The sequence below is a fragment of the Drosophila willistoni genome, chromosome 3R, assembly GCF_018902025.1.
Source record: "Drosophila willistoni isolate 14030-0811.24 chromosome 3R, UCI_dwil_1.1, whole genome shotgun sequence".
Classification (NCBI taxonomy): domain Eukaryota; kingdom Metazoa; phylum Arthropoda; class Insecta; order Diptera; family Drosophilidae; genus Drosophila; species Drosophila willistoni.
In genome coordinates this window covers 18,313,603-18,330,874 of record NC_061086.1, presented here as the reverse complement: position 1 = coordinate 18,330,874, position 17,272 = coordinate 18,313,603, and the positions used below count along the sequence as shown (strand labels likewise).

At 39.6% G+C, this 17,272-nt stretch overlaps 3 protein-coding genes across 3 annotated transcripts; all 3 read right to left on the bottom strand.

Moving 5' to 3' along the window:
- Positions 1-4,944: 4,944 nt before the first annotated feature.
- Positions 4,945-8,597, bottom strand: LOC6647462. Its single transcript, XM_023178772.2, has 4 exons — positions 7,948-8,597; positions 7,653-7,887; positions 5,629-7,582; positions 4,945-5,454 (listed from the first exon to the last, which is right to left on the bottom strand). Exons 1-4 carry the CDS (start codon positions 8,424-8,426, stop codon positions 4,994-4,996), a joined length of 3,129 nt encoding a protein of 1,042 aa, XP_023034540.1. The 5' UTR covers positions 8,427-8,597; the 3' UTR covers positions 4,945-4,993.
- A 199-nt stretch (positions 8,598-8,796) lies between these two features.
- On the bottom strand, positions 8,797-11,818 carry LOC6647463. Its single transcript, XM_002070640.4, has 3 exons — positions 11,151-11,818; positions 10,839-11,088; positions 8,797-10,783 (listed from the first exon to the last, which is right to left on the bottom strand). Exons 1-3 carry the CDS (start codon positions 11,627-11,629, stop codon positions 9,146-9,148), a joined length of 2,367 nt encoding a protein of 788 aa, XP_002070676.2. The 5' UTR covers positions 11,630-11,818; the 3' UTR covers positions 8,797-9,145.
- Positions 11,819-12,173: 355 nt separating this feature from the next.
- On the bottom strand, positions 12,174-14,935 carry LOC6647379. Its single transcript, XM_023178588.2, has 2 exons — positions 14,398-14,935; positions 12,174-14,343 (listed from the first exon to the last, which is right to left on the bottom strand). The coding sequence occupies exons 1-2, from the start codon at positions 14,820-14,822 to the stop codon at positions 12,327-12,329; spliced, it is 2,442 nt and encodes an 813-aa protein (XP_023034356.1). The 5' UTR covers positions 14,823-14,935; the 3' UTR covers positions 12,174-12,326.
- Positions 14,936-17,272: the final 2,337 nt, after the last annotated feature.

Sequence of the window (17,272 nt, the reverse complement as noted above, 5' to 3'; positions counted from 1 at the left end):
TTTACTATTTGTATTCTCCTCTGTAATTATTTTTCTTTAGTTTATATGTAGTTTTTTTTATTTGCCATTATTTGATTGCTTTGCTTTTGCTAAAAAAAAGACATATACTGCACTCAATTTATAGTTAAAAAATTAAACTATACACATTAGTAAAGGCTTACTTTATATAAGTCACAACTTTGTCATGAAATTGTCCATGAAACTGATATAAACTTCAACAATTGTGGTTTAAAGTTAAATTCAACATTGGTTAACTCTAATTTTATTGAAAATTGTATTACTAAATCGATGAATGAATGAGAAATAAATTTTATTATCTTGTCCATTTTTAAGCAGCTTTTAAAAATGACCAAATGAAAGTTTAAACAATATCTTATATATTTAATAATTCAATATGCAGATGACATTCAAAAGATGTATCCATATATATCCCAAAAACAATGGCTACCGCTTAGTTGTGGTTAGTGTGCATATTTTAGTGCATTATTTTAAGAGGAAATTCTTATACTGCTCTGCTACGACTTCAGAGCGCATAAATTAAAGACTTAATTTATTTTTATTTTGTCAGCACTATTTGCTTGGCATCTCCTAGTGGATCTGGGACTTTTTTAAATTTAATGAATTTCCTAATGAAATTTTAACGCCAAGAGTTGTGTCGAGCGAAAGCAAAGTGGAACTGCAATCATGTTTCGGAAGCATTCCCTTTTGGCTCTGAAAAAAATTCGAAATAGTCGTTCTTGTCGACGACCTCAATGGAAGGTTTTTATGCGTTTTAATGCCCACCAGCCATTATAACTTTATGTTTGTGGAATGTGGCTTCTACTTGGCATCCAATTCCTTTGGCTTTAATGAAATCGTAAAAGCTTTAGGTAACAAAAATGTTTGGCTAGCTGTGAGCGCATAACAATAATTGCATTCAGGTAACATTCTTGCATTACACATACGCAACGTTGGAGCCTCTGTTGAATTTCAGCATTAATTAGGCCAATAGCTAGAAGGTTGCGTGCCATCATGCAAGTTTGTTGGCTTGGCCACAATCTCCAACTCACCGCCAGCTCACTGGCAATTAGATTCTTGCAATCGAATTTTCAATTAAAACCAAATTTCGAACCGCAAAAAGGACATTTGGCATTTCGTGCTGGCCAAAAGTTTTACTCTTTGCCAAGGATTTTTGCAGGTGCGGTCAAAGTTTTTTGTTTCTTTTGTTCTTTTTCGTTTTAGCTATCATATTGCATTATGACTGCAAAACTTGCTCAAATTGCAAAACAACAAAAAAACTGCCAGAAGCACTAGACAAAAAGTTCCATCCAATACGGAATGGACTCTAACCGGTGAGGGGCATCAAGGGGAACAGGTCATGAGAAATCTAAGCACTTTAATTATTTGGGGGGGAAAAAAAAACTTTAACCATAATGGTCTCTCTGGGGCTAATGCAACTAATTGACAAATGATGATAAAGTATCCCGGACAGTTGCCCAAAGAGAAGAAAGATTTTACTTTTTAACGCGCCTTGACGTGACGTCGAGTACACGAAATTCTTCGGCTGTTGCCCGCACTTGTTACACGAAAATCTGATAAAAGCTTTGTTTGTACTGACGGAAACGGATGTTAACTGCCAGACCCAGAATGGCCACTGACATGACTGGCATGAAATTCGCTCAAAAGTGCCTTCATGTCCGCGATCCCCTTTCCCTGCCTTGGCCATGTTTACTATGCAGAACACCTGGTCATGGTGTCAGTTAAGAATAAGTGAGTTTCAGTTTATAAAGTTCTTCAAGTGACAATCATTTGAAGATACAAGTTTTTCTAGCAAACAAACTTTTATTTATTTGGTTTAATTGTATAGAGTATTTAAATCTCGACCAATCACCGATGCTTACTGTGTACTTTTTATGTTGATTTATGAAGTGCCAAAATGCGTTACCTGACTCCGTCTCTGTATTTCTCCTTCCGCTATTTGTGTTGTTTACTTTAAAGCAGCAAATTAAAAAGCCCATTACATAAAATATTTAAGCAAGTTTGCACAGGTTTTGACCCAAAAAGCAACAAAAAAAAAAAAGAAAGTTATAACCTTTGACATGGGTTAACTCTGCCAGCAACAGCTTTAGCGGTAGCGACTTTGCCTTCGATATAACATTAATTATGCAAGAAAAAAATGCGTACTTTCCTTCAATCATAATTGTGAAAGTTTTGCATATATACATACATACATACACCCATACCCGTGCATATGTGGATGTAGATTTGTATATCCACAATAGTTAGAGTTCCATTATGCATAATTTATACATAGTTAAAATGCGACATTTTTTGTGCAAATTCTTAGTTTTATGCTAAATTGTTAGCAAAAATGTCATGGAAAATATTTAATTCAATAACCACAAAATTGCTGGCTAAAAAATGCAACAGATTTTATACTAAATTGTTTCTGTTGGATATAAATAAAATTCCTTTTGAAATAAATACCTCAATGTTTCATAGAGTGAAGAATTTTAAACTGGCTAACAATTTATGAAACTTTTAACTATTCGATAATCGTCGGTTTTAACTAAATCTGTAAGTATGTATATGTATATATATATCTTATCAAGTTTCCATTTATTCTCAAATTTCGTTATGATGACTATTGACTTGAATATACTATTATTCTTGAACTACAAAAGATAATAAATTAAATGAGGAATGAAATACCCATCATTCAAAGGAATTTGATCAGTATTTTCATACAGTTAAAAGAAATAAATGGAGGACCTAAACAAATGTATCATAAGAAAAAAGGAAGAACTTCATTAGCTATAATTTTATATTACTTTGAAAAATGATTCATTTTATAAAATAAATTTATTGTAAATGCCAAACCAAATCAACCTCTATCTCCAGCCTCAACATCTATTAACTTTTTTGAAAAATTTTACTTTAAAAAATGTAAAAAATAAAAACGAAAGAATATCTTTTTACTCGACTCAACAAATATTGATATAATTCATGTTGTTTTACTTGTACTGCATTTCATTTGATTACTGGTACTTTTACGTTTCGCTACCTTTTGACAACCTTTTCCATTGGCCATTTCATTTTCGTGCTTTTTGTTTTTGCATTTACACAGCCTTTGTGTAATTTACATCAACCATTTTGAGAATGAACAAATTCTTGTACACAGACAAATAAGATAAAGAAAAAGGGGTATAATTTTTATTTTTTTCTTTTGCCATTTTCCGCATAATTTGCGTAATTTGTTTAATTAAAAAGTTTGTTCTTATTTTTTTTTTCTTGCCTGCCCGTTTGCCTGCCATTACTCTTAAATTTGAGAAAAACACAAAAGGTTCTAATGCATAAATTAGCTCAATTTGCAATGATTGTGGGTGAGGTAGATACTTATATACTTATCAACTACTTTGAATTCAATATGTGTGAGAGTATGTAGCTGTGGGCCAGGCTCATGTTATTATCAACATCGTTCTGGCCCTTGGCATCTTTAGACCGAAACATAATAATGTACATGGCAACAGTTAAGATTTCTAGCTACTTAATATACCAACTTCCCAAATGAATGGTTATGCATTGGATGACTGCGTTAGATATGTATGTATGGATTTGTGATAAGTAGCTTAGGTATTTTGCATAGATTTCTAATTGACTTGTGTGTGTGTGTATGTGTGTGTGTGTGGCTTATAATGAAGTACCGTTCATTGGCCTGGTCTAGAGCATATAGTTTTGTTGCTGCTGCCGCTATCTGTGCGTGCCTCACATTTAATTAACTGACACACACACACACACACATATCCTTCCATCCACATCCTTACACACAAACACACACTGACACACCATTAGGAATAACAATTTCAATTTCGATGTCGACATAGTCGTTGTTAGCTGTTGGTACAAATACGAGAATTCCAAAATGCTGTTATAATTACACAAACAAGCTGGCTGAGGGTTTACAGTTTAATCCCATAATATTTGCCAACATCGTTCAGGCAGAGTCACTAAAAACTAATTGAAATTGCCATATTTCATGCATAAAATATTATACAAGTATGCATACGTATACATGCATACATACATAGTATGTACGTATATGCCCAGAGCTTTAAAATTTGATAATGCTATTGGATTTTCGAGCATTAGCATACACACTCCACAACTCCGATTTGTCTGATGCACAGTGGCTCCAAAAGTCAATTTGGGAATAAATTTAAAAAAAAAACAATGAGTTTTTCCACATTTTAGAGCGTATATGGAAAATAAAACTTTATCTAAGTATATAATTCGATGCTAATTGTTTTGCTAAAACTTTGTTTGAAATTTATTTATTCTTATTTTAATAAACTAAAATTTGAAAAAATAGTTTTCAATTATTTTGTATCTTTCTAAATGGCACTTTACGGAAGGTTAACTATTAGAAATAATAATAGTTAAAGAATATAATTGTTAATTGTGTAGAAACTTGAAAATTTTAAGCAAAATGTGGGAAATCTGTTTCTAACCACTGTAACTTTTACGCATTAAAATGAGGCAAGGGAACAGGAAGTCGGTTAATATGGGACCTACGTGTCCCGTCGACGATTGAAAGTGAAACGTGGATGCGGATTAACAGACAGACTTGTATTTTTGTTCTTCTTCTTTTTTTGTGGCACTGCTGCTGTTGTTTTCGTTACTCATTTTTTTCAAACTGTCATGTCGCTGGGAAATTGAAAAGAAAACCCACACACAACAAATGCGACAAACAGTCGCTGAATTTTTCATTAATGGCATGCCGAGGTGAAAGGCATTGGCAACAATTTGTTGGGTGGCATCAAATTAAATTTGCCACAATGAAGGGCACTTGAGCACGGTGGCGGCAACCTTGAAGTGAGATGTTGTTAGGTTTTTGGGCAATGGCCAGGCACTTGTCGAATTTGAAGTATTCAATTGAGTTAGTAACTGTTTAAACATGAAATTGAATGTGGTTGTACATACATATATTTATATATTTGGTTCTGATTTAGTTTGCTCAACAATAATAGCTACAACAGTTAAAGTTCTGTGGAGAGCAGCAGTCGTAGTTTTGGGCGCCGCAAGGACCACAAGGACCACAAGGACTACATGTAAATGCGCACGGATCATATGCCTTGCCACGACGTGGTATCATGTAAATTGAAGGAGCTGCCACCTGACGTAGAGCTCGGAATCTTCGTTGAGCATCGGTTAGGCCATCGGGGCCGAGTGATGGTCCTTTTTTGCCTCGAGAGCGATTCTTCTCGCCGTCAGCAGGATTGTAGGGCTTGGCTAGGTCTCCACGTTTTTGAAGATATTTCATCATGTCAACGCCTTTTTTCTTTTCTTCTATTTCCTTTTTCTTGGCAGTTTCTGCTTGCTTGGCTGCCTCCTCGGCAGATTTGGTAAATCGTTTGGGCATTCGAACAGGTATGGATCCACCGCCGCCACCACCGCCACCGCCAGCGCCACCAACGCCTCCACCGCCACCACCGCCGCCGCCACCGCCACGGCCACCACCGCCACCACCGGCACCACCGCCAGCACCTCCACCACCAGCACCACCGCCAGTAGCGCCAGGGCCGGAATGAGGTCCACCAGCGCGATTGCCACCAGCGTTGGCACCGCCAGGACCACCAGGACCAAATGCACCTGGTTTGACATTAACTGGAAAACCCTTCCATGGAGACCCTCCTCCTCCTCTCGCACCACCACCACCAACACCACCGCCACCGCCACCGCCACCACCGCCACCTCCAAAACCAGCACCTTGACCAGGACCACCACCCGAGCGTCCACCCCCGCGAATTGGACCTCCAGCATTGTCGCCCCAGATTTGCTTTGATTTCGGCTTGCCACCTGGAGCTGCAGATTCACCATGAGCCCCACCGCCGCGATGACCAAAGACGCCATCCTCGTACACCTCCTCGCCTGGTGCTCCAAAAGCCGTGCCCGTATAACGGTCCCCAACAGCACAGTCATAGGCTCGATAATAAGGATTCATGGCTTTAGGATACTTCGGTGGACCAGGCTGTTTATCTTTTTTGCTTGTCTGGGTACTATTATTGGTTGTGCGTGGTTTCGGCCGCATTGGCGCTCGATGGGTGCCCGCCGGAGGTGTCACATCAAAGTCATATTCCATTTCACTTTCACTGGTATCGGAGAGAACCAAATGCTCGGCACAAGAAGGCATCCTACGGCGTCGGCACTCTTTATTTATGGCACATTCCAATTCTTTTTTCTCTCTAACACACCGACAGGTGCACATCATTACCGATCTGTGACAGGTGCACTTTGGGTAGCCCTTGTCCTTGAGCTTCTGTTTGATCTCCCTAACTGCGACTGCCAAATCACTCTTGACTATGCGGAATACGATGGGTTTCTGCTTCATGCCCAAAGGTGACAGCGGTCGAAGAGTTATATAGATATCTCCATTCTTCTTGCAAACATTCAACACTGGCTGCTCCTCTTCGTTCTTTCTACGGGCTTCTTCCTCAGCATCCTGACATGTTTGCATCGCATTGTTTCGCGATTTTTCCAAAAAGAATTTCATGAGATTCATGATCGGTTTTCGCACGGCACCAGGACGCCAGCCGTTCTTGCGGGCTTCAGAACTTTTGGCCCAAGCCCAGCCATGATTACGGGAGACTGCACCATGCTGGTTGACACAATATTTATGTCGTCCCGTTTTCGTGTGGCCACTGCGAGGTGCTGCCACTTTTTTGGGCGGTTGTTTGATGTCCAATTTCAAAGCAGTCGATTTATCTGCGGGTTTTTCAGCAGACGATCTTGTCTTTTCTTTGGCTTGGCCAGCTTCGACCTTGGGCTTTTTCTTAGTATCCTCACCTTTCACGATGGTCTTGCGTGCCTGCTCACATGCCTCGTCGAACTCAGAGCCTTTTTTGGTGTTGTCCTTAATGTCGTACAAATCGCGTAGTTCAGAAAAAACGCGAGCCAAATATGGACGACAGTCCTCCGCACTATGGCTTACCACACAATAATCTTCGGACTCGGGCTCGGGCTCCACTTTTGGGCACTTTGGCTGCTTCTCTGGATCGGGTTGGAAGATATCAGCGCACAGTTTACGTATGCGGCAATGGGCACAGACTTTATTCAGTTTGCATGTACATCTGCAGGGAGGACACTCCTCTGGATTTTCCTTTTCAAGCTTATCCTTCATAGCCTTCTCACAGGCATTTACACAATAGTCATCAATGCCTGAAGGTGGTTTACCTAAATACTCGACCAGTACCTGTTCAGCCGTAATCTTCTTTTCCCTATGCCTTTCCTCCATAACAGGCATGGGCTTGACTCCGCATTTGGGACAAGCGGCAAACTTTGGCAGCCAGGACATATTGGTCAGACAGACGGGACAAAAGCGTGTGGGCTTTATTTCTGGTGCATTGCCGCCACAATCCTTGATTGATACTGGAATTGTCTGTGGTGGTGGTGAAGGATACGCAAAATTGGGCAAATTAGGCTCATATGGCACATCCATCTGCATGGGAGGACCAACTGGACCCCGGCAAGGAGGTTGTGCAGGTGCCGGTTGTCCTGTTCCCTTGGTTATTGAGTCAATTAGCTCTCCATATTCGATAGCCATTTTCTGCAACAAAAAATATAAAAGATTAACCAAATCTCTGCAAACGAACACAACGAAATTGAAGACTGTTTACTTTTAGCTCCAAGCAAGCCGTGTTATCGGAAGCATTGTGCAACATCATTGGGCCACTGGGTGCACTGCGATAACGTTGCAAATCAAGATTAAGGCGTGAGTCGCCCTCCTCGGCCTCCAAAGCATCCAAGCACGGATCACAGGGATTCGAACAATGCTGCGTTTCACCCATAACGAATAGAATATCCATGGGATTTATGCTTTTGTCCATGTGGCGGCAACTTTTCTCGTCAGTTCTGTGGGTTTTTCGAAAGTTGAATAGACATTAAAATGTATTCCCTCTAAAGAAAACCTACCTATCCATTTCATCGCATTTAATTACTAAACGGCAAAGGATCTCCAGATTGCCAACTGGTTCACCATTTCTCTCAAAGTTACACGTATCCACATGCATCAGATCGGACATTCCGGTGTCTATACGATCGGTGACCATTTGCGGAAATGTCATTTGACCAGTGCCCAAAACTTTGCCCTTATACGACACGGATATGGGCATGCCGCACTCTTCTAGGGTTTTGCGAAGTTTGGCCGGTTCCGTTTCGAATTCAATGGCCGTTCCGTTTTTGAATTCGGTTACATTAATGCGACTGGATGTGACATTAATGGGTGTGCGATTAAAATTCACATCCACCTGCAATTCCTTGGGCTCCTGTATTTTCAGATTGGGAGTCTCTAAATGTGAGACTACCAAATCAAACACAAATTTTGCCGGTTCCGCAATAGTACGTCGTGGCATACTCGCACTCTGGCGATCTGCATAATTCGCTGTTGTCATATTGCTATCTAATTTTGCACAGCCAACAGTTAATTATTGCATATGTGAATTTTTTCTTTTTTTTTTGTTAACTTTACTTTAATTTTTTAAAACAAATTTTTTTTTTTTTTTTATAGTCAAGAACACGAAATACTTGCGAAAAGTCAAGAGAAAATGTGAGATTCGTAAAATGAAATGAAAATGGTCGAATATAAAATAAATCTCAAGAAAACAAACTCTGACAGAAAACATCCAGGTCAAGTGATGACAAAAACTCGAATTGAAATTTGAAATAGAATTAAGAATTTATTATGTTTGATATTTTCCTTTTTTACATTTTTCTAATGATTTGTTGAAAAAAAAAACATAAACAAAAAAACAATTTCGAAACTAATGAATAACTATCGAAAGACTCTTGTTGAAATCCAAAAAATCACATGATATGTAAGACAATAGCGAGAGAATTATCATTAATTAAGGATCCGTATCGAAATAGATTTCGTTGCCAGCGCCAGATTTTATCATTAGGAGTGCTTCCATACTATATTTCGATTTTGGCGTTGAGATGCTTTCGATGCAATGTGATTGATGCGAAACAAAACTCAAACTATATTAAGCATATCAAAATAGATGAAAGGCGCCTAATGAAAAACCCTTATTGGCCTATTTAACCAGATCCGGAATATGTTTCGATACGCATCCCAATATGTTTGATAATCTTCAAAAATCAAATAGTTCGATTAAAGACCACGTTTCACACCCGTTTTGGCCTCCTTTTTCTGTGGAAGAGCAACCGTTTTGGCCTTCTTACGTGGTACTTCCTTGGCTTTATAGCGACCAAAAGTGGCACAGTCAAAGGCACGATAATAGGGACTCGTAATAACTGGATATTTTGTTGGTATTGACTGTAAATCCTTTTTACTGTACTGTGTGCCATTATTGGTGGTGCGAGGTTTCCGTGGCATTGCGACTTGTCGATTGCCCGCCGGTGGTGTCACATTAAAATCGTACTCCATTTCACTTTCACTGGTATCGGTAAGGATCAAATGCTCGGCACAAGATTGCATCCTTCGTTGTTTGCACTCCTTGTTTATGGCACGCTCCAAGTCCTTTTTCTCTCGAACACTGCGGCACAGGCACATCATTACCGACTTGTGACAGGTGCACTTCCGGAAACCCTTCTCTTTTAATTCGGCCTTGATCTCACTTAGTGCCACTGCCAAATCACTCTTGACCACTCGAAATGTAATGGGTTTTTGGATCATCCCCAATGTGGAAAGTGGTCGTAATGTTATGAAAATGGCGCCGTCCTTCTTGCAGACATTAAGCACAGGTTCCGGAGGCTCGTTTTCCACATCCAGTTCATCCAATTCGTTGACCGCCGACTCCAAGAAGTATTCCATTATTTTCTTGATCGGTTTTCGTACGGCACCAGGTCGCCAGCCGAGCTTTCGGGCCGCGAATGTCTTTGGCCAGGCCCAGCCATGATTTCGGGATACGGCTCCATGCTGACTGAGACAGTTTTTATGGCGTTCGCTATTGATGCTCGTGCCGTTTGGTTGACTCACGGCCGGAATATGCTGAACATCCTGTCCACCATCCTTTCTTGCTTTGCCATCGATTTTGCTGGCGGACTTTTTTCTTTGCCCACATGCATCCTCATATTCGGAAGCTCTATTTTTGTCATTTATATCGTATAACATACGTAGTTCTGAAAATACTCGTGCTAGGTATGGTCTGCAATCGTTGGCGCTATCACTCAATATACAGAAATCTTCATTATCTTTGGGTTCCACTTTTGGACATTTTTCAACATCACCCTTATTACTTTGAAAGATATCAGCACAGACTTTACGTATACGACAGTGGGCACACATTTTATTCGCTTTGCATTTACATCTGCACGGTGGGCAATCGTCCTGGCTACTTCCCTCAATTTTGGACTTCATGGCCTTTTGGCAGGCATCCATACACAGGTCATTAATGCTGCCATCCGATGGTTTTCCCAGATACTCTAAAAGAATCTGATCTGCCGTAGGCTTCTTTTCTTTAAGTCTTTCTTCAACCACAGGCAAGGGCTTTATTCCACAATGCGGACAGCATGCGTATTTCGGTAACCAGGACATACTAGTCAGGCATACGGGACAGAAGCGAATGGGCTTGGTTTCCGCCAGATTACCATCAATGGGGAAGTCAGGAATAGTTTTTTGTTCCGTGTAATAAACAAAGCTGGGCATTGTAGGCATTGTAGGCATTTGTGGCACATCCATTTCCATTGGAGCATCAGGTCGGCCTACACAAGGCTGTGGAGCAGTTGAAACCTCTGCTGTATTTTTGGCAACAGAGTCAATAATCTGTCCATATTCAGTGACTAATTTCTAAAAAAATATATTAAAATTAGTAGGTTAAATGTTAAATGCTTGCTTCACCCACCTTTAGATCATAGCAAGCAGCACTAAATGCAGGCTGGTCCAACATCAAGTCATTTGTGTTAACTCTGCCTGCAGAAACACTGCGATATCGGTCCAAATCCAGTTTGAGACGTTCATCACCCTCTTCCGGCTCAAGGACATCTAAGCAGGGATTTGATGGAATCTCACAGACCTGAGGCTGGCCCATGACAAAGAAGATATCCTTGGGATGAATGCTTTTGTCAATATCACGAGCACAACTGCCATCGAGCCTGTGAAAATTTAAAATTTCTAGATTATTTTACTGAATAGAATTCGCTTCCGTAGTACGTACCCATCTGGGTCATCGCATTTGATGATTAAACGACAAATAAACTTCATTTTGCCCGCAACCGCACTATTTTTCTCCAATTCACACCAATCTTCATGCATCAGATCCGACATACCCTCATCAATGCGATCGATATAATTGGACGGGAATACTATATGCCCTGTGCATATAGCTCGATTATTGTAGAGAACACTTATGCTCATGCCTTGGTCTTCCAGAGATTTACGCAATTTGTCTGCAGCCGTTACAAACTCCATGGATCTTTGATTCACAAAGTCTGTAACATTTATGCGACTGGATGTCATTTTGACTGGCATCGAATTGAATTTTCCCTCCACAGTCAATCTATTGGGGTCGTCGATTTTTTCATTGGGTAATATCAATTGGTTTATAATCATATCAAAGAGAAAAGTTGGCGGAGCCTTTTGACTGGTTGCGCTTGGCATTGCACTAACTTTTCCTGAATTATCTTTTGGCGGCATTATTTATGAGTGGGTGGGTGTGCGTGTGTGTGTACTTTTCACTTCACTTTGATTTACTGGTTTGCATGCAAATATTAAAAAATATTTAGTTTTCCTAAAATTGGAAATTTTGCAAATATGTGAAAAGAACTCGAGTGTGAAGTGTACACTAACATGAACTCAAAATAAAATGTGTTTTCTGTAGAACTAAAACATAAAGACAACTGTGACATTAAACAAAAAGAAAGATTGTTTTACCAAAAAAAAAAAAAACAAAAAACAGCTGGCCATGTTCTAATCAGAATGTCATGAATCTAATCAGATCTGAACAACTAATTGTTCCGTCTCTGGTAATCAGAGCCCTTCAGGCTCTACAACTGACCCTGATATTTAGCCATGGGTTAAAAGGAAATTTGATCTTGAAATGTGTTCTTATTTATATCATAATAGCTTAAGCCTTATTTATAGAAATTTTTGTGCGGATCCCTCAATAGATTACAAATTTCGCCCGTGTACCTGATTGATAAGAAATAAGAACTCAAAGACGGAATTAAAAGAACAGAAATTTGAATAAAATACAGAGTTTTATTTTCATATATTAACTTCTGCTTATTTAGCATATAACTTGGAAGGACGTCAATCCAAGCTCTTTCACTGTCAGGGATTTGGTTTAATCTTACAAGCTTGGAAACTTGGCTTAAAATCTAAAACTTAATATCTACTTTTTCTTCAATTTGCGCATTTTGTTTAGGATACTCGGGGACATGTCTTTCCAGGCTTTCTTATTCTTAATACGTAGTGGAGCTCCCGGCTGGGGGCCCCAAATTTTCTGATTCTTAGGTGCAGGTGGTTGCCCATGCTGTCCGCCACCTCGATATCCAAATACACCATCTTCAAAGACATTCTCCGTAAGAGCACCAAAGGCTGTGCCCATATAGCGATCACCTACAGCACAGTCGAAGGTGCGATAATACGGACTTTGATCAATAGGATATTGGGGCTTAATATTGCGATCGGTCTTGTTTGTCTGTGTACTTCGATTGACAACACGGGACTTGGATCTTTTTATGGGTTTCTTTGTGCCCGCCGGCGGTGTGATTTCGAAATTGAACTCCAATTCACTTTCACTAGTATCGGTGAGAACCAATTGGTCAGCGCATGGGGGCATCTGATGTTTTTTACACTCCTTGATCAAAGCACGATTTAGATTTTGCTTGTCCTGGTCACTGCGACAAGTGCAGAGTCTAAGAGTTTGGTGGCATGAACACTTGGCAAAGCCCTTATCCTTCAGAGAACGCCCTATCTCACGTAATGCCTTGGCCAGGTCACTTTTGACAATCTTGAACACAATTGGATGCTGCTCGATACCAAGAGTTTGAAGCGGTCGCAGTGTTATAAAGGTTTCTCCATTTTTTTTGGACACACTAAGAACAGGCTGATGACCTCTAGTTCTTTGCATATCTTGGTCCAACACCTTTTGGCACACATTGTACACGGATTTTCGAGTCTCGTGATCGAGAAAGAACTTCATAACATTGCTTGTGGGTCGCGCAATGGCACCCGGACGCCAGCCATGTCTACGGGCCTGTGGACTTGATGTCCAGTTCCAGCCGTGACGGCGAGACACGGTTCTATTTTGATTCATACACGTCTTGTGACCCAACTTAGTCGGCACACCAGCATAATTCTTGTCGGTTAGGGCTCCCATTGAGGCAGCTTTCCCGCTCTTACTCAATAGTTTGGCTGCAATGGACCTTTTCGATTTCATCGTCATCAGGGATTGAGTGCAGCGTGTCTGATGTTCCATGGCTTTTTTGTTGTCATTAATCTGGTAAAGATCTCGAAGCTCTGAGAATACCCTTACCAAATAGGGACGACAATCTGTTTCAGTCTCGGCAATCACGCAGAAATCTTCATCCGATTCCGGCTCTACAATGGGGCAGTGTGGGTTTGTGTCGCCTTTTTTGGCAAAGATATCCTCACAGAGTTTACGTATACGACAATGGGCACATATTTTACCACCTTTGCAAGTACAACGCGTAGCTGAACAAGTATCTTTGGCCTCATCGGGACATTCTTCGTTCAGTTTGACTTTGCAAGGATCAACACAAAAGTCCTCTGCTCCCAGAGTAGCCTGTGGCTTAACTAGCACCTCATCCAGGATCTTGCTAGCCGTTAATTTTGTTCTTGAACTTTCTTTGACCACAGGCATGGGTTTGGCTCCACAATTCGGACAGCAGGCATATTTGGGCAGCCACGACATGGAATATAGACAGACTGGGCAAAAGCGTATGCCTTGCTTTTCCATGTCACCTACGGGAATGGGTATAGTACAATCGGCACCTGCAAAATTGCTTGGCATGTCTCCCATTTCATTGCTGGGACGTGTTATTGCTGGCTCACGACTTGGCGAAAATGATGGCTCGAGGTCTTTGATTTTTTTAGCCACTGAATCAATCACATCCACATAGTGATCGGTAACTTTTCTCAACACATTGCATGAAATAACCTCTGGCTCTGGTTCCTCGATAGTTGATGGATCTACTCTTGAATTCATGCTACGATAACGATCAATATCCAAACGAAGACGTGCATCACCCTCTTCGGATTCAGATACATTATTGCAGAGCTCCTGGTGCTTAGCACACGGATCGGCAGTGCTCATAAGAAACATAATATCTTGTTTGTTGATGACACTATTTAAATCGGCACAAGTTTTCGGACGCTCATCCGATCTGTAGATTGATTAAGTCAGTAAGCTTTGCAGTAGATAGTAGTTTAATTCTTACCCAGACACCATTTCATCACATTTGATGGTTATGCGGCAAAGTAGCTCAACAATTCCAACCTTCTGGTCATTGCGCTTTAATTCACATGTATCTGCATGCATTAGATCATTCATACCGATATCTATTTTATTCAACACAATCTCAGGAAAGATCAGTTTCCCATTGCCAATTAGATTTCCTCCATATCGAACCAAAAGCGGCATTCCAGCTTTCTCTAGGCCCTGGCGTAACGTTTCCGGATCCGATGCGAATTCTAAACGTCGAGCGGCATTAAAATCATGCACATTGATGCGACTCGAGGTGATCGGAATGGATTGTCTGTTAAATACGACATTTACTTGGCATTTTTCGGGATTTTCGAATTTCTCGTTGGGACACAATAAACGTGTGACGACAATGTCGAAAAGAAAATTGACATTTGGCATATTTTAGTTTTCTTTTAGCAGCAAACGAGTAAGAATTTCGCGATAGTGTGTAAAAATCCCAAATTATTTGTAAAAAAAAAAAAATAAAAAACCTTTCCAGATTTATTTTGTGTGTGTTAGTTCTACAAATAAAATGAATTGAATGAATGATTTCATTATTATATTGTACATACATACATACATTTTTGAAATATAATTTTAAAAACACATAGATAACTATTTTTTTTATAGATTTATTTCTTGTTCTTTCTGAACCATCATGAACCCTTGAATAATGGACATGACCTTAACTAATCAACCACAAAGTCGTTGCCTCGACAAGATACCAAAACAAAAATATGAAGATGCACGGCTGAAGTGTCTGGGATAAGTGCCAAAAAATAACACAACACAGAAAATGAAGGTTAATTGCAATGTCTGCTCGTGTCCACTGTTGGCTGTTGCGGACCACAAAGAAGGTCATTCCACTTCAGCTATTTTAAAACGCAAAACAATTTCAGCGCAAAGTAAAAATTTATCGCATCGGATGCTTGTTTTTTTTTGTTTTTTAGATACTCACTTGCCTCCCAAGTTGTAAGAGGCTTAACACCCAAAGCTTTTACATCCCATCCAGCACACACAAAACAAACACACGAGCGTAGTAGATGTAGTCTCATCTACAAACAATTGTAATGGGGCTTCTCCTTTTTGATAAGGTTCAATATTACGCCCATGACTTTGCCATACGCTGGGCTTAACGTGATTTCGTATATTTTTAATTAAATTTCGCGCATTAATTTCGATGATTAGCAGCTTTTCGTGCTTGAAACGCATCTAATCAAATTTGTCCATGTAGGTACAACAAAATTGTGAAGTGGCCCAGTAAAATGGTGACTGAAAATTTTCATCAAAATGTTGCACCACAAAAACGTGCTTCCATGACTAACCAATTTAATTGGATTCAAATTAGTGCGGCATTTTGTGAAACACTCTATAGCCTGATGGCTAGTCAAAAAATCGACGCATAGGATTGGAATGGGGGTGTTTTGGTAGGTGGGTAAACTGCCAGAATTCGGTCGTGTGCGATTGTGAGCCTTCGGCTTTGACCACAATGCAAAATAGCAAAACAAAATTGTGCATAGATCCAGCAAATTTTTTGGTTATTTTCTTTACGGTCATTGTTGTCATGACCCGATAGCGAGTGTTTGCCGATTTGTTGTGGCAAAGTGGTGACCATTTTGCCATAAATTATGCATAACCAGACCCAGGCCCAAAAAAAAATATATACACTGTCCCTTCTTGTTGTAGATTTATTGGACAGTCAAAATGGCAGATTTGCTTTTCTGCTAATAAGCTAGTTTCAAATTAAAGGAGCACTACAAAACTTTTGTTTATCCAAGTAACTAAATTAATACATAAATATTAAATATTGCCAAGTTTGCTAGATAAAAATTTAAATCACCAAATTGGTTTTTTCCAGATCATTTTGCTTATGTTGCTCTTAATATGCCAAGCAGAGAACGATCACCTTTCGAGTTTCCTTGTGAGTTCGCCGAAAGGTTAAGGTTAAAGATTTTATAAAAGTTAACCAAAGTTCAAATTTAACTTTAAAGAGTAACTAAGTCTCAGTGTATAGATCATATATGCCATCATACATTGTCGTAGTTAGCATAAATATTTTCATTTATCAGGCTACCCCATGAACGTGTAAAAATTGACGCTATTTCATAATGGTTTTGTGGTTGTGGTCGTGGTGTCAAGTTATGCTCTTGCACTTGTAATTTATTGTCACATTTTGTTCGCCAATAGATAAAGATGGAAAGTGTAATTGAAAAGCGAATTATTAACAATTTGGTAAGCTTTGTTTGTCGAGATCTCTCTGGTGGCAAAGTCAAAATACTTTGCTGATAAACAGAGAATTTAGCTTTTACCACATTTATGTAAGCATATTGGCCACAAAATATTGTGCCCTAGGATGTACACAATTTAATTGCTCTGGCAAATTAATGTCTGGCCTCAAAATACATAAATGCCAAGCACTGTGCCAAAAGCTAAGCCAAACATCCAGCAATTAGAATAGTTGCATATAAATCTCCTTTGTGTGCGTATCTATGTATGTACATATATATACATCTGTCTAAGTGTTTGTATTTGGCTGTATATTCTCTGTGAAAGAGAAACCCAAATTGCAAAAGTGTGTGATATGCCCTCAAAGCAACACCACTAGCTTAATAAATCCATTGGATAAACAATATACAACACAAAAAAAGGAAACAAAACAGTGAGAGAGGGCAAAAGTTGGGTGAGAAAATGCTGAGAAAACTAATTTCTCTCGGCTATAGCTTTGGCAATCATAATAAAAAGAAAGTCTTAGTGAAGAAAAAACAAATATTTGCAGACAAATAATAATAAATAGAATGCACATAAGTAATTGCCCAGTGAGATAGATAGAGCAAGTGAGTCTGACTCAG

Coding starts and splice junctions, on each gene's coding strand:
- LOC6647379 (XM_023178588.2), bottom strand. CDS start 14,822: ATGCCAAATGTCAATTTTCTTTTCGACATTGTCGTCACACGTTTATTG. Junction 14,344..14,397: donor TGTGATGAAATGGTGTCTGG/GTAAGAATTAAA, acceptor ATCAATCTACAG/ATCGGATGAGCGTCCGAAAA.
- LOC6647463 (XM_002070640.4), bottom strand. CDS start 11,629: ATGCCGCCAAAAGATAATTCAGGAAAAGTTAGTGCAATGCCAAGCGCA. Junction 11,089..11,150: donor AAATGCGATGACCCAGATGG/GTACGTACTACG, acceptor AAATTTTCACAG/GCTCGATGGCAGTTGTGCTC. Junction 10,784..10,838: donor CTGCTTGCTATGATCTAAAG/GTGGGTGAAGCA, acceptor ATATTTTTTTAG/AAATTAGTCACTGAATATGG.
- LOC6647462 (XM_023178772.2), bottom strand. CDS start 8,426: ATGACAACAGCGAATTATGCAGATCGCCAGAGTGCGAGTATGCCACGA. Junction 7,888..7,947: donor AAATGCGATGAAATGGATAG/GTAGGTTTTCTT, acceptor AAAAACCCACAG/AACTGACGAGAAAAGTTGCC. Junction 7,583..7,652: donor CGGCTTGCTTGGAGCTAAAA/GTAAACAGTCTT, acceptor TTTTTGTTGCAG/AAAATGGCTATCGAATATGG.